General features: G+C 38.5%; 1 protein-coding gene across 1 annotated transcript in view; it reads left to right on the forward strand.

Moving 5' to 3' along the window:
- Positions 1 to 24,738, forward strand: part of LOC148847511 (M28 Zn-peptidase nicastrin) — a 35,467-nt gene that overhangs the window by 2,081 nt on the left and 8,648 nt on the right. Inside the window, exons 2-11 of the mRNA XM_088949996.1 lie at positions 1,810 to 1,979; positions 8,635 to 8,738; positions 9,660 to 9,726; positions 10,365 to 10,457; positions 10,538 to 10,702; positions 10,815 to 10,955; positions 11,056 to 11,133; positions 19,988 to 20,100; positions 20,201 to 20,261; positions 23,495 to 23,662. Coding sequence (XP_088806122.1) covers positions 1,810 to 1,979; positions 8,635 to 8,738; positions 9,660 to 9,726; positions 10,365 to 10,457; positions 10,538 to 10,702; positions 10,815 to 10,955; positions 11,056 to 11,133; positions 19,988 to 20,100; positions 20,201 to 20,261; positions 23,495 to 23,662 — 1,160 coding nt within the window. The remainder of the gene's footprint in view (positions 1 to 1,809; positions 1,980 to 8,634; positions 8,739 to 9,659; positions 9,727 to 10,364; positions 10,458 to 10,537; positions 10,703 to 10,814; positions 10,956 to 11,055; positions 11,134 to 19,987; positions 20,101 to 20,200; positions 20,262 to 23,494; positions 23,663 to 24,738) is intronic.

Genomic DNA, 24,738 nt, shown 5'->3' on the forward strand with positions numbered 1-24,738 from the left:
CTAAAGATATCAGTAACAGTGAAAGCTTGAAAGCTTTCCAAGGTTTTTACCTAATGTGCAACTTTTATTTTGATGCTATCCAAAATCTCCTCCATAGATCTACTTTTCCAATTGAAGACTCTTCCATTCCTTTCTTTTCAGACCACCCAAACTACTGCTGCCTTTGTACCTCTCCACAAAACCCTCCCTCTTTTCTTCGGTTGCCTCAAGAAGTTAGGATTGAAGATACCAGCCACATCTTGGGGTGGACCCACCTGCAACCAAAGAGAGAACAGAAAAGCTCCCAAATGCAAAGCACAAAAGGGCAGGAGATTAATAAATGGGAAAGAGTTTCACCACTAGCCTTGCATAGAAATTACATATGAGGAGAGGGGTAGGAATTAGGCCTTTCTTTCTGTAGCATATCACAAGTATTAATCTTTCTTAGGAAAACTTCCCAACAGAAAGCGTGAATTTTAGGCGGAATAGGCTTACACCAAATCATTTTCACCAGGAAGTCTACCCCTATAGAAGTAGGCAAGGAACATAGCAAGGGAGCTGAATACTACAGTCTGTTACGAAGGATGCCAAATGGTATGGTTGATATTCTGGAAAGGCAGGGTGCCGGGAGAAACCACTTGTTTGGGGAATTATAGATAATGAACAGGAGGGTAATGAAATGTAAAGAAAATAAAAAGGGGGCTGATAACAGGGACACTCAAAGGGTTGTGACCTGGGAGTGCTGGCACTATTTGTACAAACTGTTCTGTACATACTTTCTATTATTTTCGTTTCTAATAAAATAGGTTTCAGTTACTGATAAAAAAGTTTTGGCACCTTATTGAATGTCCCTTTCTGTAAAAATTTCTAAGCATTTCTAGCCACATAAATTGAAGAAAGAGATGGTCCATTGGTTCTTTGTCTGGCTTGTACATAATGCACCTCTTTATCAAACGAAAACTGTGTTCAGGTAGTCCACAGCTGGAATCCTGTTCAATGGGAAATACCATGTGGAAGCCTTTATCACCGGAACAATTAGGTTTATATCTACTCTGCATTTAGTTATTTGAAAAAACAACAGGAGGAGAAGAGTTGTCCAATGGGAAATACCATTCTCTAAGTTACCATCATTAACAAAGTACTGCATTTTTTTTTATGTCTCACTTTCTGTATATAGTGTAAACATTGATGGTTATTTGATTACATGGAAACCTTAGCAGTTACCACACAATACAAGAGATATGGTTATGAATTCACATGCTAAAAATCAAGGCTTTGCACACAAGGTTCTTGAACATATATTTACCCTTCCTAATGAAATATTAATATATATTCAGCCAACTCAAGAAAGTCTTTTTCCCAACTATGTTTTTCTTTTTTTTTTTAATATTTAAAAAAACTATGTTGTCTTTTTTTTTTTTTGGGTAAGTTTTGCCAACTATGGATAGAGTGGATTGACAAAACAGGATTTACATAGCCAACCCAATATAGGCCTATATGAGTCCTGTTTTGTCAATCCAGCAAGGTGCCAACTGGCCAGTTGGTAAGGTCTCCTGCTGGTCGTAGTGGAGACTTGGGATCGAATCCCACCTGCACCTGGGTGGGGGGTGGGGGGGTGGGCTACCCCCCGTTGTGTAGCCCTTCAAAAGAAAAAAAAATCCAGTTTTGTCAATCCATTCTATCTAGGGCCATATCTATGGTTAAATTCTCGATCCTCAAATCATTTTCCACTACCTCAATTCTCAAGTGAAATCCTTAATTTTTTTAATCGGTAATGTGCATATCTTTGTATCTAATCATGTTTCTACCTTTTACATTTAAACTTGGCAGATTACATTATGCAAAGACAGCTGTTAGGTGGCCTACTACTATTGCTTCCCCAAAACATTAGTTCAGAAAGCAGAGAAGAGGCAGAGGAAGGTGACCGTAATAATGGAAAAGAGCTGATAAGAAGTGAACTGGCTGAACTGGAAAAATTACTTGTACATGTCAACATACCAGTAAGAGAAGCAGATATCATTTCTTTAGTCTTTTATTCTTGTGGCGTAATTAGCATCATGGACATATACACCTGATAGCTTGCCTTCCATGAGTTAGGGACTAGAAATGTGTTAAGTGTTTACATTGCATTTCTGTGAGTTAAGTTAATTCTCTACTTACATGCTGGTTTTAACAGTTCTACTTCCTTGAGTATTAATTCTTTCTACAAATTCCTGTTCAGGGCATTATAATTGCTGATTGCTCTTGTACTTGTAATATTATTGCTGTCATTTTAATGATAATGGCTCTAAATCCTTTGGTATCTGCCTGAATCCCTGGACCTTCAGTAGTTGCTTCTTATTATATTTAGCATTTAGGTATTTATGTGTGGGTCTATAATATGTGTTTGTGGCACATAATTCTTCAACTTTTCTGGTTTGGTTCAAATCATGTCATTATTAAAGATAAAAAATGCAGATACATGGTACATTCTTACTCTGTTTTTAACCATTTATTTTAAAAAAATTACGCTTAATTACTATTTTCTATGAAAATATAACATTGCATTTGGTGTTTATTATTTTTTTCCACAAATTGGAATTTTCTTCTACAAAGTTATTTTCAATTTAATTAGGGCCTTGACTCAAAATCAGAAATAAAAATATCTTAGGTTTGTCACTCAACTTGTTGCCTAAATTTGAAGGGTCAAAACGTGCCATATTACTTTTTTTTGAAAACTGTAAGGTAAAGTATTTCATTAATAACAAAAATGCAGAATACAAAAGGTCCCTGTACAATGAGAGATTGTACAGCAGAAATAGACAGAAAAAACTCAGGAAAGCCAGCCTCCGAAAAACAACCCAACAAAAAACTATGATCTTCTTACAAAAAGGAAATCAGGCTCAAAAAAGAACTAGTTTGCCTGTTTTTAAAAAATGGATGGTTTGTTAGCCACGAAAACACCATCCCCATAATCCTGTTGAGCACCTCTTCTTTTTTGATTTCTGCCTTCAAAAATTTTAAAATTTCTTTCACCCCATACTGTCCAGAAAACAGCAGCAGGGATCCAAGCTACTTTTCCAGCCTTGCTGAGGCCTCCTAGGAACCTAACCTCCAGGAAGCCCTTCACATCCTTTGGGAAACAAAGATTAAGTCCAACAAACTCTAGCAGTCTTGTCCATACCCAGTAAGTGAAGTCACAATGCAGTAATAAATGATTAGTACTTTCCACATTTCCATTACAGAATGTGCATTCCAGATCTGTCACTTCTAAACCTCTTCTAGATAAATTCTCCTTGGTTAAAATTTAATCCAGCACTGCAGACCAAACAAATAAAGCTAGTTTTGATGGAATAGGCCTGATCCAGATCCTGTTGCTCGGAAAGTGAGAGGTCTCTTCCCTTGACAGGTAGTTAAAAAAGGACTTTACTGAGAAAGAGCCCGACTTCTCAAACAAACATTTCCTTTTGTCCTCCCCTGAACCCAGGATCTTGGCATCATACAAAATCAGCAACAGGTTGACTAGAGACTCCACCTCCCAGTCATTCAAGTTCCTCCTGAACAGAGGATTCCATGTAACAAAACCATTTTGCCTCTCTATACAGTCAGCCACAGAAGCATCCTTATTTAGTTATTTACAGCTATCTCAAACAGATCAGGAAATAAGGTCGATAGAGGGCCCTCACCACACCAGTAATCCTTCCAAAACAGCACCCTGTGACCATTTCCCACTTCATATTTAATGCCCTTAAAGAACTGAGTACAAATTTTCTGGATAACCTTCCAAATTGAACAGCCATAAGGGGATCTTGCCTCTTCTGTCTCCCACTCCCTGCTGCTAGAGCCATCCTTTGCCACAACTTATCTTCTCCATAGGCTGTCAGAGTGCTTGTTGAATCTCCACAGCCATTTCTCTAGCAAGGCTGAGTTGACATCTTCACTGATCTTATCCCTAAACCTCCTTTTTTCCCTGGGTGAGCAGATTCTCTTCCAGTTTACCAAATGACACCTGGAATTCTCCTTCCAACCCCTCCATAGGAAATCTCTCATCCTTTTTTTCTATAGCTGCAGCCCATTTATCTGGAATTGGAAATAAAGACAAATAGTAGGTTGGGAGGGAAGATAAGACACTTTTAATTAAGGTGACTTTCCCCCTTTAGACAAGTACTTGGTTTTCCAAGAGACCAGTTTCCTATCAACCTTCTCAATAACAGCCATAAGGGGATCTTGCCTCTTCTGTCTCCCACTCCCTGCTGCTAGAGCCATCCTTTGCCACAACTTATCTTCTCCATAGGCTGTCAGAGTGCTTGTTGAATTTCCACAGCCATTTCTCTAGCAAGGCTGAGTTGACATCTTTCACTGATCTTATCCCTAAACCTCCTTTTTTCCCTGGGTGAGTGCTTGTTGAATCTCCACAGCCATTTCTCTAGCAAGGCTGAGTTGACATCTTTCACTGATCTTATCCCTAAACCTCCTTTTTTCCCTGGGTGAGCAGATTCTCTTCCAGTTTACCAAATGACACCTAGAATCCTCCTTCCAACCCCTCCATAGGAAACCTCTCATCCTTTTTTCTATAGCTGCAGCCCATTTAGCTGGAATTGGAAATAAAGGCAAATAGTAGGTAGGGAGGGAAGATAAGACACTTTTAATTAAGGTGACTTTCCCCCTTTAGACAAGTACTTGGTTTTCCAAGAGGCCACTTTCCTATCAATCTTCTCAATAATAGGTTCCCAAATGGTTTTAGATTTACAGTTTTCACCCAAAGGCATACCCAGGTATTTTGAAGGGAGTTTACCCACTTTACATCCCCAATCGTCCGCCCAAGAATCCAGGTTTGCCACTTCCTTAACTGCCAATATCTCACTCTTTTGGATGTTGATGTGTAAGCCTGAAACCACCTCGAACTATCTTTGGATTGCCTTCACATTCCAAAATTGTTCCCAAGATGCATCACAGAAAAAGAGTGTCATCTGCAAATTGTAGAAGAGGAATCTCTACTTCCCTATTCCCTACTTGGAAGTCTTCCAGCAATCCTCCCTCCCTTGCTCTCTCTACCATTCTGAAGAGGGCTTCTGTTACACATATAAATAAGAGAGGGGAGAGGGGATCTCCCTGTCGAAGAAAGACACACTTTTGTCCAATTTCTCCATTTCACCCCAAAATTCATCCTCCTCAACAATTAATCAAGGAAGTTCCAATTTACATGGTCATATGCCTTCTCCATGTCTACTTACATAACATTCCCACATGACTACTTTTCTTCCTTGAATCTATTAATTCATTTACTATGAGGACTCCATCAACTATTAGTCTTTCCCCCACGAAAGCACCTTGGGTTTCAGCAATCAAGCTTGAAATCACTTTTGCCATCCTATTAGTCAAGAGCTTAGCTAATATCTTGTAGACACTGCTTAAGAGGCTGATTGGTCTGAAATCATTTAACTTTACTGCACCTTTCTTCTTTGGAATTAGGGTGATGAAAGTGTGATTAAGGCCTCTTTCAAGAGCACCTCTTTCATGGAATTCCTTAACCACCTCCATTACATCTTGTTTCACTAAACCCCAACACTTCTTATAGAATAAGAGTGTGAAACCATCAGGCCCCGGGGCCTTATCACCCTCCAACACTTTTACCACCTCCCACACTTCTTCCTCTGAAAAGGGCTTCTCCAAGTCTCTAGCTTGCTCAGCTGAAAGGGACTCTGTAACCCATCCAGCACTGGTCTAGACCTCCATTGTTCCTTGTACAAGTCCTCATAGAATTTTGCAATATGACATTTGATTTGTCTTTCCTCTTCTATTTCCACCCCTTGGACCTCTATCTTTTTTATTGTATTCTTCCTTCTTCTCGCACTTGCCATTTTGTGGAAAAAAATTGTGTTGTTGTCTCCATCTTTCAGCACACCTGGATCTCTGTCTCCATTTAATTTCCTCTTGGTAAGCTATTTTGTTGAAATCCCTCTTTGCCAATTCTCTTTTGCTTCGATCTTCCCTTCCAATGACACCATTCTCCTTTGCTTGTCAATTTCTGCAATCACTTCCAAACATTTTCTCTTCTTATTTTCACCCTCCTTTAGAATCCCTCTGCTCCAATCTTTAATTTTTAACTTTAAACTCTAGTTTTTTTACTGAGAATATGACTTGCAGTACCTTCAAAAGAGAAACCTGCCCACCACTCAGTTAACAGGTCCACAAAGCCCGGCTCGTCAAACCAGAAATGCTCAAATCTGAAAGGAGCCCTGCCTCCTCTAATACCTCCACAATCTAACATAACCAGGGCATGATCCGACAATGGCCTTGGAAGATCTTGCAGTGACAGATTTGGGAAGTTTTCCTCCCACTCTGTAGAAACTACGAACCTGTCAAGTTTATTCAGAGTTGGATCTTCCTGGTTATTTGTCCATGTGAACTTTTCACCCAGCAGCGGCAGATCTACTAGTTCCCATCTCCTCATGAAATCCACAAAACCCCTCCATCGCCTTTTGTTTTCTCTGCGTCACTTTTTTTCATAGGAGAACCTGATTGTGTTAAAATCTCCCCCTATTACCCAAGGATGATTCCACTTCAATCTGACCTCATCCAACACTCCTCTCAGAAAGAAACTCTCAGCCCCTCTTCATTTGGGCCGTAAACCACTGATAAAACCCACTCCCAATCAGTCTCCTGAGATTGAACTAATAAAGATAGAGAGAACTGACCAATTAACTTGTCACTTACTGTCACAACTTCAGTATTTGAAAAACATTTAAATTGATAATCCGGAAAAACATAATTTAAATTGTTAGTGCATAATTTCGTGATATATTTTGTAAAAATATAAAATTATCTTTTGTGTTTTTAATAAATATTTTAAAGTTACTATATAGTTTTGTTAGAATATTTAAATAATTCTTAAATATTTAGCCCAAACTTTCTTTAGATAGATATAGATAAAAAGTGGGGGAGAGGATAAATAGGAATTAGAGATAACTTAGGAGAGAGTATTTGGCTTGGGGACATTCCTCTCAAAGACAGATTTCCACCTATTTATGCTGTCCCTCAACAAAGGGAAAGTGATTTCTTCAGTGCTTGTTAATGAAAATTCTTGGGATCTAGGTTTAAGAAGGGTGTTGAGGGATCATGAATTGGGCTTAGTAGATGAACTAATCTCACTTCTTAATTCTGTTTTCCTGGACCTATCTTGTCATGACAGCAGGATCTGGTTAGAGTCCCCTTCTGGCTCCTATACCTGTGCCTCCTTCTCTGCCCTCCTTTCTTCACACCTAGGAGGTTCTTTTCCCACAAAGGAAGTCTGGTATAGTCCTGTACCCTCAAAAGTAAGAGCCTTTTGTTGGGAGGTGGTGCTTCAGAAGATTAATACTCTGGATAATTTGCAAAAAAGAAGGCCGAGTCAGTGCCTTTCCCCTCATGTTTGTTTCCTTTGTATGGGAAATAGTGAGACAGTAATACATCTTTTACTTTCTTGTCCCTTTGCATCTTGTGTGTGGGATTGGTTTTCTTTTTTATTTGGCTATAGGTGGACTACTCCCCCAGATGTGGCAAGTCTTTTCAACCCAAGTTTCTTCGAACTTTCAAAGAAAAGGGGAAGAGTGATGTGAAGGGCAACAAGAGCAGCCATTCTTTGGTCTTTATGGGAAGAAAGGAACAACAGAATATTCCAAGGGGCACAAAGATCAACAGAACAAATCATTGACTGTGTAGCCACTAAAGTCATACATTGGCTGAAAGTAAGTGATTTATTTAAAGATTTTTCAGTGGATGATATACAAAGGGACTGGTCAACAGTGGCAAATTCTTCAACCAGACAACCTGTCTTTCAGCCCTCTTGGACACCAGCAGCATAGCAAAGGGTGAAACTGAATTTTGATGGAAGCTCTTTGGGTAATCCAGGACCCTCGGGAGCTGGGGGAGTTTTTAGGGATGGGGAGGGCAGAATGGTGACACTTTACTTTGGTCCTATAGGAGTGGGAGACTCCTTGAGAGTTGAAATTCTGGCTCTCCTACAAGGCCTGAGATTTGCCAAGCAATGGGAGTATCAGAACTTGGAGGTGGAAGGAGACTCTAAATTGTTAATAGGATGGTTGCAAACAAAGAATTTGGGTGTATGGAAGTTTCAACAGCAAATGAGGGAAATAATCTGCTTGGCAAGGGAAGTTGGAGTGACATTCAAATGGGTAAGGAGATTGGAAAACTCTGTGGCAGATAGCTTGGCAAAACAGGGGACCTTCAGGGAAAACTTATTTTGGGTTGTAATGTGATTCTTGATGTTATTTTGGGGTCAACACTCTTTGTCTGACTGGTTGACAGTGTAAGATGTTTATTTAATATTCTTAATGAAAGTTACCGTTTTCAATAAAAAAACTCTACTAAATTAGAGATAATTTTGGAGATAAATAGGAATTAGAGATAATTTTGGAGAAAGTGGGGGATAGTGGGGGAGGTAGTTTAGGAGAATAGATTATTTAGGTTATTGGGAAAGTGCATCTCATTGGTTGTTTCAAAAATGGCATGGAATAAAAAAATAAAAAATTAAAGAAAAGGAGAATTTCTTCAGTGCCTTGTTTTAATATATATATATATATATATATATATATATATATATATATATATATATATGCTTGTCAATTGTACTATTTTGCTGTAGTTGTCCTTTAATGATAATTTCTGATTTTTCAGTATCCAGTGTACTTTGCTTTTGAGGATGACAAGATCACTGCTGTTTTAGCTGATGTCAAGAAGAATGATGCTACTGGTCAGCCTGCTACTGCAACAACTGGCGGGTTAGTGTATATTTTATTTATCAAACCAATGTAACTTCTCCAAGACAACCATCCATGCTCTCCAATTGAATAATGGAACATGGTTGGTTTAAATGATGGTAATAATCCAGGTCTGTTGCTTAAAGATACAGTTGTGCATCTTGTTGTGTTTATTTGGACTGTGGCAAAAAAAAAAGATTATTAAATCCAAAAAAAAAAAGGAAATGAAAAGTAAATGATTATATGTTTATGTTTCTGCCTCTGCTGATTTCTGACCTGGGGAATCTTATACATGAGACCCACTTGGTGGCAAGTCCTGACTCTTACATGGGACATATATTTGAGATATGGTGCTTAATGCCCTTTGATCACTATGACCCTCTCTTACTGATGGGGACAATCTAGGATGAATTAACTGAAATAGATATTTGTAGTGTTTCTCCCAGTTTATAGGCACCATAATCTGTTTCTGCAGCACATGGTGTTAGCTTACAAATTAAACTAGACCCTTTCTGAAGTGTTTGTCTCAGCCTATTTCTTCCTTTTTATTGTTTTATTTTCTGGTCAGTACCCTTGCATTCTATGAATTGTTGAAGAAATTGAACTGTTTCATGGGGTATCATTATGATGCCCCATACCAACATTCTTTGTTGTGATCCAGTCAGTCCAAGCATGTGCATGTGGGAACCTTGGCATGAAATGGTCATGTTCTGGCTCTCTGGAATCATGTTATTCTGTATTCTTCTTATTTTTATTTATGTCTTGATTCATTCAATGTCAATTTATCTTTGTCATTTCATGTGCATTGTATATGTTGCCTGATGAGTACCAGCCATGCACTGCAAATTTTTTGCCAACTAATTCAGTAGATATTGATGGGACTTAAAATTTTGATGTTTGCCAATACCGGACTGATCATTGTTTAACTTGTTAATCTTACAGATATAAGCTTGTGGTTTCCACGCCAGAACCTAAGAAGCTTGCATCGCCCACGATTTCAAACATTCAGGTTTCCTCAACCTTGTTATTCTTGAAATAGGCAGAATTTTGCCACTGCTGAAGCCAGAATTAAGATGTTAAATAGGATGATATATACATGCTTTAAATTCTTAAATCACCTGAAATAAAATCTATAAAGTCTTTTTGAGCCCAATTAATGTTTGTAGAAGCATGTAAAAACAGCAGTGCAGTTTTTAATGCTCTGGTTGTATAGTTGTCTACAGGCTTTTGTGGACTCTCGATGTGTTGATACAATTTATTGATCAAAAAAAAAATGAAAAGAAATTTTATTGATAAAAAAAAAAATGAAAAGAAAATTCTATGGATACTAGTAAAACAGAAGTTACTTGGTTGTGCTGAGGTATCAAAGATAAGTTGAAGATAATGTTGGCTGAAAGAAGATAAAGAAATCAAATGACAGTACTAGTCTTAGATCTATTGCAAGAACCCCCAAAGTTTTACTATAGTCCTATTAATAGAGTAACTGGTGAACTTTGGAACTGATTTGTTTTGGTGAATTCTTTTTGATATAGTTGGTAAATACATATATTTTCTGTCACATTTGTTTATTTTGGCATTGTGTGGTTGTTGTTTCCTTGCTTCACTCTGAAACAAATATTTGTTCTGAAGACTTTCTTCTGGTGACAGGGATGGTTGCCGGGATTAAAAGCAGATGGGGATGTGAATCAGCTCCCAACAATTGCTATAGTTGCTTCATATGACACATTTGGTGCTGCACCGGTATGTATATATGAATGTCACTCCTTACTTAATGATATGCTTTTAGCCTGTGTAAAAGTTTGAGAATATTTATGTTGTAGGCTTTGTCAGTGGGAAGTGATAGCAATGGAAGTGGAGTAGTGGCACTTCTAGAAATTGCTAGGTTGTTCTCTCTCCTTTATTCAAATCCTAAGACAAGGGGAAGATACAATTTGCTTTTTGGGCTAACATCTGGTGGACCTTACAACTATAATGGAACCTTTAAGGTGCTTGCTTCCTCATGGTGGATTACTTATTTTGTTTCTTATTGTTGTTGCATTTTCCCCACTTTTATAGCTTCACCTGGTATTGTAATGTTGCATCTTCTATATTGTGCAGTGGCTCCAGAGTTTTGATCAGCGCTTGCGTGAGAGTATTGACTATGCCATTTGCTTGAATAGTATTGGTTCTTGGGATGATGAGTTATGGATTCATGTATCTAAGCCTCCAGAAAATGCCTACATAAAACAAGTATTTGAAGTGAGTCATTATCAGAGGAAGAGTCACAAGAATTATCTAAAATAACTTAATTATGTAAAGCTGGATGCCTTTGTGATTTTACGGTTTGATTATTTGCCAGAGTTTCTCTAGTGTAGCAGAGGAATTGGGAGTCAAAATTGGCCTGAAGCACAAAAAAATTAATGTTTCAAATCCACGAGTAAGGAAATATGCTTTAAGTTTTCTTTATGTCTGTGTGCGTAAAATTTTATTGCAGAATGTTGTCCCAGAATCAGTTGCGAGGATTAAGGTTATGCATGGGTTAATCTTATGTGAATCTTGAGATAAAATTAGATATCATATTTCCTTTGTCTTTTCATCTAATGACTTTTTACAGTGGCTCATCACAGAATCATAACCAGAATTTGGTGTACTAACTTGCATAGGGAAAAAATTTAATGCATATTGCACTAAAACCTTTTAGTAGATAGCATGTTACTGAAAAAAAAAGGAAAGAGTAAATTTTAGGGAATCCCCCAATTATTTGTGGGACATGGTTCCCTGATAATGTTAATGGTGTGTGTACATTTTTTAAATTGCCCATTTATTGCCAAGCAATCAAATTTTTAGCAATTGGAAGTAGGAGATTCAAAAATGATAATTTCTTGGGCCAGGAGTAAGCAGCTTGTTCCATGGATCTATAGACATGAGTTTAGGGAAATAGAAAGCATCAAGCAGAAGCTGGACATGATGTTTAATTGGGTTAGAAGGACAGCAAATGGGATGGCCAATACTTCAGCAAAACAAGGGGTATATAGACAACAATTATTTTGGGCACTATTGTGACCTTGTAACTATGTTGGCACTGGTTTGTTATTTTGGGTGAATATACCCTTTCATTGTATTAACCAATTTCATATTTTAATATAATTCCAATTTTCTGGCTGATAAAAAATGCCCATTTATTGTTTATATTGGTGAGTGATCCGGATCTTAAAAAAATCTAGGCCATCAAATTGGCCTATTAAGATCAATAGAAGCTAAAATCCGAGCCACATGACTAATATTTGGATCTGATAGATCCATCGATAATTTTTCCAGATTCCAGTCCAATAGCCTTGATCAAGGATCATCCACATCCTTGCTACCTAATCATACCAAATCATAGCCCCAAATTTCATGATTTCACTTTTTTTTTTCACCTTAGATTTCATTTCGACAAATCTGATTAGCTGGAAACTTCAGACTCAAACAACCCACTGAACACACCTTTCAACTTTCAACCAATTTATCTATCCCAAAAAAAAAAAGAAAAAATCGAACTCTGGCACCCAAGAATCCAACATTTGTTATCCTGTCTAAACTTCTCTATTTGACACAGAGCTGATCCATATTACATTTCAAGAACCTAATTGGCCATTCCAAACACCATAAAATACCCATCCAATGAATTTTGCTTGAGATCTTCCCCAATTGACTCCCCAAAGAAAGTATTCCATTTCAGCCTTTCCCTTTGGCCAAATACCTTAATTTTGCCTCTCTGACACCCCTTTGGCTGAATACCCATTTCAGCCTTCCCACTGGTCGAAATCCTCAAACCTTAAATCTGTCTCTGGAAGACCACTTTGAAATGAAATTTTTATTTAAAGACTTCTCAGCTAATGATATCTACAGGAATTGGGGTGAGGTTGCAGTTACAACTTACCTAAAACCTGTTGTGTAGGAACTTTGGTCCCCACCGACACAACAAAGGATGAAATTGAACTTTAATGGAAGCTCTGTAGGTAATCTGGGCCCTTCAGGTATAGAGGGAGTTTTCAGAGATGGAGAGGGCAGAATGCTATGTTTTCGGGACCAATAGTGGTGGGAGATTCTTTGAGAGTGGAGGTGAGTGATGGCTTTGCTTCAAGGTGTGAAATATGCCAAACAGTTGGGGTTATACGAAATTGAGATAGAAGGGGATTCTAAGTTGCTAATTGGGTGGATGCCGTCAGGTTGTTTGGGAGCCTGGACACATAGACAGTTGATAAGGGAAATCCTTAGTATAATGAGGGAGATTGGTGCATGTTTCAAGTGGACAAGAAGGTCATCCAATGGATTAGTTGATACCTTAGCAAAACAAGGGACTAGGAGGGAGAACATTTTCTGGGCAGTATTGTAATTAAATATATCTTGGGTTGAACACCCTATACTGGGGTTGTGCTTTGATATCTCATTAATGATGTTACCATTTCCAATAACAAACATCATCATTGAATTTCAGACACCTAAAAATGCCCACCCATCAAATTTCATAAAAATTCTCTCATTTGACCCTTTATCAAGCCAAGATTCCCTTTTGGCCTTTCTTGTTGGCTTAAGCCTTTCAACCCCTAAATCCCCCTAAGCATTTTTGGACCAATTAGACACCACCGTTGGATCCAGTGACCTGAAAACCGTAAACCATCCAAGTTCCCCCCCCCTAAATCCCCCTTTTCCCAAACTTATTCTTTTCCACCTTTAAACTTGCAAAAGAAAAAGGCATAAATGCCCCTAAAGTAACTCTCTACCAAAGACATCCCCACTTTTTCTAATCCTATGATTCTTCTAACCCTTGAGCTTTTACATAATACCTAAATAGATTGCACCACTTAGTTACTCACCCATTTGGCCATCCAATATAATCTCAATGACTCTCCCTCTCACACACAACATTCTCTCATTGTCCTAATTACTCATTCCCTTTTCCTATTTTCCCATTTTCCTTTTTATGTTTTACTTTTAAAACTTGAAAGGTAGAAGAGGCAAGCATAATGTCTTCCATTGTGGAGCATTGAACTAGCTTGAAGGCTTTCTTCTCTCCTGTCTTTCTCCAACTTTATTCTAGTAGTCGATCAAGACTACAGTTAGTCTTGAATTCCAAAAGATTTCGGATTGAGAAAAGTAGAAGAAAGGAGAAGAAAGCAGTACACAAGGGTTTTGAAAGGAGGGACAGATCGAATGAATCTGCCGCCGCCACTCTCTCAATATTTATAGGTTATGTTCACTAATTGTAGGAAAGGGCAGAATTGCCCTTAGTGCTTACATGGCAAATAAAACAAATAATAAACTGAAATAACAAGCTGTATAAGCTAACTACCAACTAACACTGACATAACTAACAAAGGTTACATGTGCTGTCATATGAACACAGTGGGGACCACAACCGTGGGGCCCACATTAGTGTTCTCTACACTCCCCCTCAAGTTGGGAATAGATATTTATCATTCCCAACTTGAATAGGTCTACCTCTAACTTCTTCCTTGGAACAACCTTGGTGAGAAGATCTGCGAGCTGCATGTTGGAGGTGATATACGGGAGACACACTTCTTGTGGTGAGACCCTTTCTTTGACAAAATGTCGATCAATTTCGATATGTTTAGTTTTGTCTTGCTGCGCCGGATTGTGAGCTATATTAATAGCCGCCTGATTATCACAATACAACATCAAGGGCTTCTCATAATCAATACCCAACTCTTCAAGTAGTGATTTCAGCCACTCCGTTAGCCATTGACTTGTATTCAGCTTCGACACTAGAGCGGGAAAAAACACTTTGTTTATTACTCCTTCAAGAGACAAACCTCCTACAAGGGCACAATATCCAGAGGTAGACTTCTTGTCATCAGCACTCCCAGCCCAATCAGCCTCTGTATAGACCTCCACCTTCATGTGATTATTGTTCTTGAACAGTATACCTCTACCTGGGCATCTCTTCAAGTATGCTAATATTCTCTCAGCTGCAAGAAGATGAGTAGTTCTAGGGAAATGCATGTACTGGCTGACAACACTGACTGCATAACTGATATCTGGTCGTGTGAGGCAAAGATATAGGAGCTTTCCAACCAGCCGTTGGAACATAACTTTGTTTTCAAGAGGCTCTCCACCCTCTACACTGATCTTGTGATTCTGTTCAATGGGTGTATTGGCAGGCTTGACACCTAACTTTCCAGTTTTCGCCAACAGATCTAGAACATACTTCCTTTGAGAGATAAAGATCCCCTGTTTAGATCTAGCAACCTCAATACCCAAAAAATATCGCAGTGCACCAAGATCTTTCACCTCAAACTCTTGATGAAGGAGCTGTTTGAGGGACTCAATCTCACTATTATTATTCTCTGTCACTACAATATCATCCACATATATAGCAAGCAAGGTCAAAGAAGAGTTCACTCTTTTAACGAACAGTGTATGATCTGATTGGGCCTGTACATAGCCGAATTTTCCAAGGGCTAGTCTGAATCTATCAAACCAAGCTCTAGGGGATTGTTTTAATCCATACAATGCCTTATTCAGTCGGCAAACCTTCTTACCTGTCTCTGTACCATAGAATCCTGGGGGCAACTGCATGTAGACCTCTTCCTGTAAGTCTCCATTCAGAAAGACATTTTTAACGTCCATCTAGAACAAGGGCCAAGAGTAACTTGCTGCAAGGGCTAATAGAACTCGAATAGTGGTCATCTTGGCTACTGGGGCAAAAGTCTCTAAGTGGTCTATACCACAAGTCTGAGTAAACCCTTTTGCAACCAACCGGGCTTTGTACCTTTCAATGGAGCCATCAGTATTATGTTTCACAGTAAATACCCATCTACATCCAATTGGTTTCTTTTCTTTGGGTAGGTCAACTAGCTCCCAAGTATTATTTTTCAAAAGGGCATCCATTTCAACTTTTATTACATCTTTCCACTCTAGAACTGATAAGGCGTCTTGCACTGTTCTGGGGCTAGGAATATTAGCAATGGAAGTGAGACTGTAGTAGCAACAGTGGAAGGTATCTCAGTGGGCCTTGGGACTGTAGTACCTGGATCTGGATCCGTAGAAGGAACTGGGGCTGGCCTGGATTGCTGATGACCGAGATCAACCTGCCTGCATCGCTTGTGATAGACTTTCAACTCCTGATCCCTCTAACAACCCTCACCATTACAGCCTTCATCGCTCAATGGAATGGGTAAAGGAACAACCTCAGATGAGTTAACCCCACTCTCACTGCGCTCCCCCTGAGGAAAAAGACCCAAATTCTCACTACTCTCCCCTTGAGGAGAAACCCTAGGATAATAGGGTGTCTCCTCAAAGAAGGTGACATCCATCGAGATAAATCTCCTCCCCGAAACAGGATCATAGCAGCAATAACCCTTTTGAGTTTGTGCATAACTGAGAAAAATGCATTTGGAGGCCTTAGGGTCAAATTTGGAATGACGAGGTCCGAGAAGCTGAACAAAACAGGTATAACCAAAGGTTTTAAGAGGAACAATAAACAACTCCTCGTCTAGGTATAGAAGGGTAAACGGAGGCTTCATATCAAGAACCCGTGAAGGAACCCGATTAATGAGATACACTGCCGTGAGGATAGCATCACCCCAGAAACGGATAGGCACATTGGAGGTAAACATAATGCTTCTAGCCACCTCCAAAATGTGCCTATTCTTCCTCTTGGCAACCCCATTCTGCTGTGGTGTACGAGGACATGTGCTCTGGTGAATAACCCCATGATCGAGTAGATAAGAGGCTAGTGGCTTGGCAAAGTATTCTTTTGCATTATTAGATTGGAGGACTTTGATTTTGACCTTAAATTGGGTTAAAATCATCTGATGAAAGTTTTGGGTCAAAGCGGGAACTTCATCTCGAGAACGCATAAGGTAGACCCAAGAAAAACGGGTATAGTCATCAACAAACAACAGAAAATATCTGTACCCACCCATAGAAGGGATGTGATACGACCCCCAAACATCGATATGCACAATATCAAAAGAATTGCCACTTCTTTTATTAGTCAAGGAATAAGATGTTCTACAATGTTTGGCAAGCACACAACTCTCACATCTCAAATTTGACATCTCAACAGACTCAAATAAAGTAGGAAACAGACTCTTCAAAGACCGAAAAGATAAATGACCTAACCGATTATGCCAAAGCATAATTGGACTCACAGACTGAGAAACAAAAGACTTCTTATCCACAGGCTCTTTCCAATGAGAACTCTCTCCAAGCAGATAGATCCCATTCGTCTCACGGCTAGTCCCAATCACCTTCCTCGTCTCCAAGTCCTGAAAAACACATCGGTCAGGGAAAAAGGTTACTGAACAGTTCTGATGTTTTGTAATACTACTGACCAAAAGCAAATTAGTATCAAGTTTAGGAACATGCAAGACTGAGGATAAAGAGATAGTATTAGATAACTTGATGTCACCCTTGCCAGAAATGGGAACAAGAGAGCCATAAGCAATGGATACTTTATCTCTAACAAAAGATAAGTGATAAGTAGTGAACAGTGATGGCAAGCCAGTCATATGGTCAGATGCACCTGAGTCTATTGCCTAACAATGTTCTGTGTTACCTGGAGCTGAAGCATGGTAAGCTGAGGCCCGAGTACCTGAATGACCAAATGCTGATGTGGTAGGGGCTGATGGTGACCGAGATGACTGAACTGAATTCCCAACCTCCTTTTCCAACTGTATTAGGGCAGCCCGAACATCAGCTAAGGTATCTAGGGGCGTGCCTTTTGTGCCCAACAAGGATGTAGAATCAGTATTCACAGCCATATGAGCATTACCCCTTTTATTCCTCAGTTTTGCTGGGACTAAATGAGGGTGCAACTTCCTACATGTATCTTTCATATGCTTGGGTTTCTTGCAATGTTCACATACTAGATCCCGTTTATCTTCCTTCTTCATGTCCCTTTCTGTATCACCCCAGACTTAGGTTTAATTGCTGCTGGGGCTAGGGGAAGGGCTGATGTTGCATCATAACCTTTCTCCTGGTCTCTTCACTATGCACCAGGGAGTAGGCTTGAGATAGGGCCACACTGTCTCTTGTTAGTATTTGCTGTCTCGCAATGTCATAATCTGAATTCAGGCCAGCCAGAAATTTAAACACCCTATTGGTCTCGACTTGCTTTCTATGGGTCTGTGCATCTTTTGGACTTTCCCACTCAAGAGTTGCACAGCCATGTCATAACCAAGTAGTTCTCCTGAATCCACTTGGTATACATTGGGTTCTCCTTGGAAGGTTATTTCACATCTCCCAATTGGTTGCTAAGTTTTCCCCTTCCCCCAATAGCCATCATGGCTGATTGGGCCCATTCCAAGTAATTGGATCCGTCAAATCTCACAGTTGTAATCTGAAGCGCAGTCTCAGACATATTACCAGAACTGCTGTTCCTAAAAACGCCTTCTCCCTGATTTTTGAACTCTATTATTGGTTAAGAATCAGTAGTTAAGAACTATTAGGGTTACTGCAATAGAAAACAGCCCTTAAACAACTGATCACAATCAGAAATCTGTATGAAATCAGTTCAGATCTGATCTGAAACCAATCGGCAATCAGAATATAAGCTGTCCGATAACAGTTCTCACCCCCAAAACAGGCTCGGAAGCCAAAACAGGTCTGAAAACCACTTAGAAAGCAATCTGTAATGCTGAAGCAGAATTAGGGTTTTAATCGTAGGCTTAGGAAAACCTTTGTGAGAACATAAACAGTGCTCAGCCGCACCTTCCAAAAGAATTCACAGTCAAGTCCAGCCGTAGGGTTAATGACAAACCCTAAAAAGCTGATCACCTCTGAGAAAAAATAGGAGAGTTCGGCCGCTCCTCCTAGATAGGTCCAACCTATCTTGACTGACAGCAATCTCAAGGGAAAAATAAAGACTTACCCAGAAAACTCTGATCGCTACCTTCAATCGTGGCCTAAACCCTAACCTTCTCTGATTCTTCTTGATTACCAAAACACTCTCCAAGCCTCTACAAGTCTTTGGGCAGCTGCTAAACTTTTCTGGTAACCTCCAAGAATCAGCCAACGAACAGTCCTTTGTAAGCTTCCAGCCCTAGACAGTTCTCATGCGGTCGGCTGGACTAGACTCACATGAGAAACCCTAGATAGGCTCTGATACCAAGTAGTCGATCAAGACTACAGTCAGTCTTGAATTCCAAAAGATATTGGATTGAGAATAGTAGAAGAAAGAGGGAGAAGAAAGGAGAAGAAAGCAGAAGTACACAAGGGTTTTGAAAGGAGGGACAGATTGAATGAATCTGCCACCACCACTCTCTCAATCCTTATAGGTTATGTTCACTAAATGTAGGAAAGGGCAGAATTGCCCTTAATGCTTACATGGAAAATAAAACAAATAATAAACTGAAATAACAAGCTGTCTAAGATAACTACCAACTAACACTGACAAAACTAACAAAGGTTACATGTGCTGTCATACGAACACAGTGGGGACCACAGCCGTGGGGCCCACATCAGTGTTCTCTACAATTCTTTGATGAATAATAAAAATTTTATTAAAGAAACGTCAAAGTATACATACAGTAAAGCTAAAATTATGTGGAGTTGTTTCCATTTGCTGTCTGCTAGGATGTGTGGAAAGAAAAAAATAGAAGAATCTTTTCCAACAAAACAAGAAAGGTGTGGCTTTGTGCTGTTATTGGTTCAAGACTGCTGGAATGAATGTTGGTTCTACCAGAATTTAGAAACTCGAAGAGAGAAGATTTTGGTTATGATTTCTGGACTTTTTTGAGTCTTTGTTAAATGATGCAAGAATATATGTTTCTGTCTGTTCATTTTTTCTTCTTTATGTTTTATTTCTTGGTAGCTGAATTGTGGGTGATGCCTTGTACCTTCTTCTCATTTAATGAATTTTCTTTTTAAAAAATGTATACATACAAAACAAGCAACCCTTGGAGAGGAGCGAGGTTTAAGCTCTCGCAAAGTATTGGGGGGTGCTCGGAATTTACCCAGAAGAACATATGGAGAATAGGGAAAAAATCTAGTGATATACTTTCTTTCTTCTTAAATGACACAAACATAAACTGCTGAGCTGTGTGTTTTTTATGAATGACCAAAACAATTTATTAATTATATTCTAAGGGCACAAAGAAAGGAAAAGGAAAAATGAACTATTATTGCCCTAATTTGAATAATGGATAAATTGTAAACCCTAGTATTTATTACAGAATTTTATTAACATGCTACAAGCACATAAAGCAAAAATTTCTTTATCAATGTCTAAATTTTGCATTTGCTAACCAAATAATGTTATAGAGTTGTTAACCCTGATATAGGTAGCTTGGGAGCATGAACAGTTTTCAAAGTCAAGAGTCACTGCTGTCACACTTTCTGAACTTTCTGTTGCACCTGAATTACTAGAAAGCACTGGAGGTCTGTCTGACAGCAGGTAATATTTTCAAAACTTAACCATTTTTTTTTAAACTTATTGCTCAAAGTTATATTCTATTTTATATTTCCTTTCTCTGAGAAAGTAGGTTTTGCTACAGGCATTTTGTGAACGGGATTGCAGTTTCGAGAAGTGTCAAGTTAGTTGCTGAGAGTCTTACGGTAAGATCTATACTTTGTGTTATGACATTTTTATGTGATAAAAATGGCACACAAGTTTAATCAAAATGGATCTCTTCTTCTCTTTTTACTATTACACTTCTGCTGTTCTTTAAAATCAGGGGGAGAGATATGGTAGTTATCCATGGATAATATGAAGTTGTTAGCTTTCAGAGAACAGAAAAATAACCAGAAAAAAAAAGGAAAAATACGCCTTCATGATTTGGCTTGCTAGCATACATCCATGGAATAGGGCATCATATTTACAGAACTCAGAAATAGAGCATACAAAATCGTTAACGACCCCCCCTCCCCCCCCTCACCCCTACATAAAAAAAGCAGAAAACAAAACTAAAAAGAAAAGAAAGCCAGCCTAGATGCAATTCAAATAGATAAACAAACTTAAGAGGCAATTGAAAAGTACAAACTCACCGAATAAGAAACATGACTCAAATGGATCGGATTCCAAGAGAGAAGAAAACTCAACTAAAAATATAAACCACAAGCAAGCTTGGCCACAAAACTGACTCGCCAAAATTCCTGATCTGGCCCAAATTACTTGACCTGACTATACTAGAGTTGATAAAAATTGCACATGGGAAACATATTAGACACTCTCCAACACCCTCTCATAAACAAAACCCGGTCTATAATCACATATCCCAGGATACATTTTTATAGAAGTAACTTGATTAGCTATAAGTGTCTCCCATCACTAGGCTGTATTGCATTTTTCCACTCTCTATTAGGACCAGTGATTTTAAAGGTGCACTTGAGGTGTGCCTAGGCGCATAGGCAAGGCACATTTCAGGGCCTGCAACTCGTCCATGCCCAGGTGCAGCCCCTTTGCAAAGGTGTGCACCTGGTGCACCTTGCACCTCAGCCCGAATGTGTGCCTTTTTTTTTTTTTTAATTTGTTGCGCTTTTTTGTGTTTTTAAGCATGTGGGAATTTGGCTGTATAAAATCGTTTTTTTTTTTTTGGTTTTGGGAATTTGGCTGTATTGGGCAGAATTGTATATCCTCTGTTCAGTCTCTCATTGTACAGGGGCTTCATTGTATTTTGGCCTTTTGGTTCTAATGAAATACAATACCTTACAGTTTCAAAAAAAAAAAAATACTAACATGGACTTGTTTGGGCTTGCCTCAAGAGGCTTGGTACAAGGCAGCTCGTAGGATTGGGAATGAAAGATGTTTGCAGCATATTAGTTATTTGAAATAATGCAATTGGGAGAGAGAAAAAAAATTGAAAAGTTTTTTTTTTATCAATATAAAGATATTGAAAGTTAGACATGCTTGAACATGTTTTGTATGCTATTTTTGCATTTTCACTTCAAATATGTTTAATATGTTATGTTTATGTATTTTAATTTGAGATAATAGGCTTTTTAAACATTTAGTTTAAAATTAAAGCTTGCATTTTCAATTAATACTATTTTATTTTATTTTTTATTTTTTTGCATTTTTTTATTTCTTTTTTAAATTTTCACTTGCTTTAAAAAGGTTGTGCCTTGTGTTGCGTCTTGAGCACAAAATGTCATTTGCTTTTTGTTATTTTGTTTTTTTTTTTGTGCCTTGCACTTTTAAAACACGGATTAGGACATATTGCATTTAGCTCCGATTGAATGTCTAATGCAATCATGTCATTGTTGATTCAAACTTTTTTCCGTGTCTAGCATAGCAGTTCTACTATAAGGAGAGTGGTAAAGACTCTGCTTTTTGAGAAGGAAACCGTAAATGGAGTCACCACTTAGTACATGTAGTTGGTCACCATTATAACTAAATAGATGTTTGACTTATGATTAAAAGGTATGTTTAGGCACCTAGGCATAGCTCCTCTGAACAGGTGTGTGCCTCAGCCCAATCTTGTGCCTTTTCAAGTATAGTGGCTAGGTCGGGGGTTCTAGTGGAGTGCCAACAAGCAAGCCGGAGCAGAGAATAGAATCCCCCTCCTCCCCTGCTAGTGTTGTTCTCTCGTCCTTCTTAATACAGGACATTTTTCATGAAACCATTTTATTCCTAATCCTAAAATATAATCAATTGCAACCAAAAGTTTTATCACCCCATGTAGACTTGGCTGTTTATGCCATGGAATGCCATGTTATTTGGCAAAAAAACTCAAGTTGTTGGTCAGACTTTTTTTTTTTAATTTTTTTGGCATAGAACCTGATGCCATTTAGCTTGATATACAATGAGGAACTAATGGAGGCCTTACAGGATTGGTTAATAAAAGCAAACAAGTTTTATCACATTCTGTTATAACGGCATATCAGAAACTTAACAATAACTTCTATGACAATGGTCTAGTGTGAATAGAGGTAACCCGGGCGCTTCAGGTATAGGAGTATTCAGAGATGAAAATGGCAGAATTGTGGCTATGTTTTCAGGACCAATAGGAGTGGGCGACTCATTGAGATAGAGGGAGACTCTAAATTGTTGATTGATGGCTGCAATCTGGTAAGTTGGGAGCCTGGATTTATAGACAGCCCATAAGGGAAATCTTCAACACAACAAGGGAGATTGGTGCATGCTTCAAATGGACAAGGAGATCAGCTAATGGTTTAGCTGACACGTTGGCTAAGCAACGGACTGAGGGAGAGAATGTTCTGGGCAGTTTTGTAAGAAAGATTACTGGCTCAACACCTGTTTAGGGGTTGACAGCTGTACTTTGGAAAGTTATTCTTAAGTTGTATTGATGAAGTTGCCGTTTCCAATAAAAAAAAAAGGTCTAATGTGAATGAATTACTTACACTGCAGTTTTTCGAATTCAAAAGTGGACTGGGTTTTAATTTTCCACCTGGTTCAAATTTACACTGGGACCACATTATTTGCTTTTCCATGGGGTATTAAAATCTGCATTACCAAAAAGTGAGCCAAAATTTTACTCTCCTTCCTTCATTCTCTTCTATATAGAGTGGAAACCACATCATTTTACTTACTGTTTTACTTCTCTTCAAACAAAGTAAAGTAGAATATGAAGAGAACCCAGATTTTACTTGCATTATTTTACCTCCTGAAATTTTAGCTTGAAAAAATTTGCAAATGAAATTTGCACTTTGGAACAAAAACAGGCTTAAGAAATGTGAAAGGAATTAGTACTACAGGACATGGCTGGAACTCGGACCCCCCACCCCAAACAAAAAGGGAAAGAAAAGAAGTAGAAGAGTGTGTCATATTTCATTTATTTTCTCTCTTTCATTCTTGGTTTAAATGCTTATTTCATTTCCATTACGTGCAGAGGCATATTTATGGGCACCAAGGAAAGAACATTCAGATCTTTGCCGATGGTAGTAGTTTAGCTGTCAATCCTTTTTATATTCAGTCTTGGTTGGATCTTATGTCACAGACACCCCGTGTGGCTCCATTTCTCCCAAAGAATGATCCGTTCATCTTAGCTTTGAAAAAGGTAACTATCACATTTTCATTTTGTGTATTTATTATTATCCGGTTTGTCGTGCGAAGATTTTTTATATAATTGTCCATTTCTTTTGTGCAACTTTTTGTTGCAATTTTCACATTTATCTTTGATGTTTTACACTAATGGTGCATGATCTTTGAAAGTTTAGATAATCAGATCACCACAAACACTTCCAGCTGACGTTTTTTGGTGGTGAATTTTCAACTAGCATACCCTTTTTTATTAGATTGCAATGTTGCTTTTAGCTATTTTAATTGTTCTATATGTTGGAGTCGGGAATCGGGATTTAGAAGTATGGAGCGGTGGTGGTTGGACCTCTGAAAGTCTGAGTGGCTGGACATTGGTGGAGGAGAGAGAGTGGAGTTGATGGAAGAATGGTCGACAGTCCTCTGATTTGGAAAACATCCCTTTATATAATTTCTCCATCTTTCTAAACAGAAGATTCTCTAAAATCTTCAACCTGTTGAACAGTTATGCCATGTCAACATAGGTGACCAGTTGTCAGCCACTAGTCTACATGCTACATTCATGACTTGACCTGGATTGTGACCTCTGTTGAATCAGGTCAGTTGAATTTCGGCTCAGGATGGGGCAGACTGGGTGGTATATCCATGCTCTTACACTGTGAACCTTGCAATCTTTTTTTTTTTTATATTTTGGATAAGCAAATTTTATAATATTAATTAGCAAAAAATATCAGTGGTGGTCCCCTATACATCAAGATACAAGTATGTTCATGTCCTTTCAGCTTACATAGATCATATACATTAACTCCCTTCCAAGAACAAAAAATAGTAATGACTAACAATTCCTCAGAACTTTTCATCTTAGATTCTTTCCCCTCTGCACCAACTGTAAACATTTGACATTAGCTGTGTCCCTTCATTAGCAACAAGTCAATCAAGCTAACTAGTTCACTTGGGATAATCTATTTCCTTCTGAATAATTTAAAGAAGCGGGACCATTCCTGATCCAAGGAGGTACAAAAAATCATAGGATGTTGATACTTGGGAATCTTCATAAAGCATGCATGTGCTTTTCTTTTTTTTTGATAATTGAAAAAA

The sequence above is a fragment of the Nelumbo lutea genome, chromosome 6, assembly GCF_056320005.1.
Source record: "Nelumbo lutea isolate HS-2025 chromosome 6, American lotus-T2T, whole genome shotgun sequence".
In the NCBI taxonomy this organism is placed as follows: Eukaryota; Viridiplantae; Streptophyta; class Magnoliopsida; order Proteales; family Nelumbonaceae; genus Nelumbo; species Nelumbo lutea.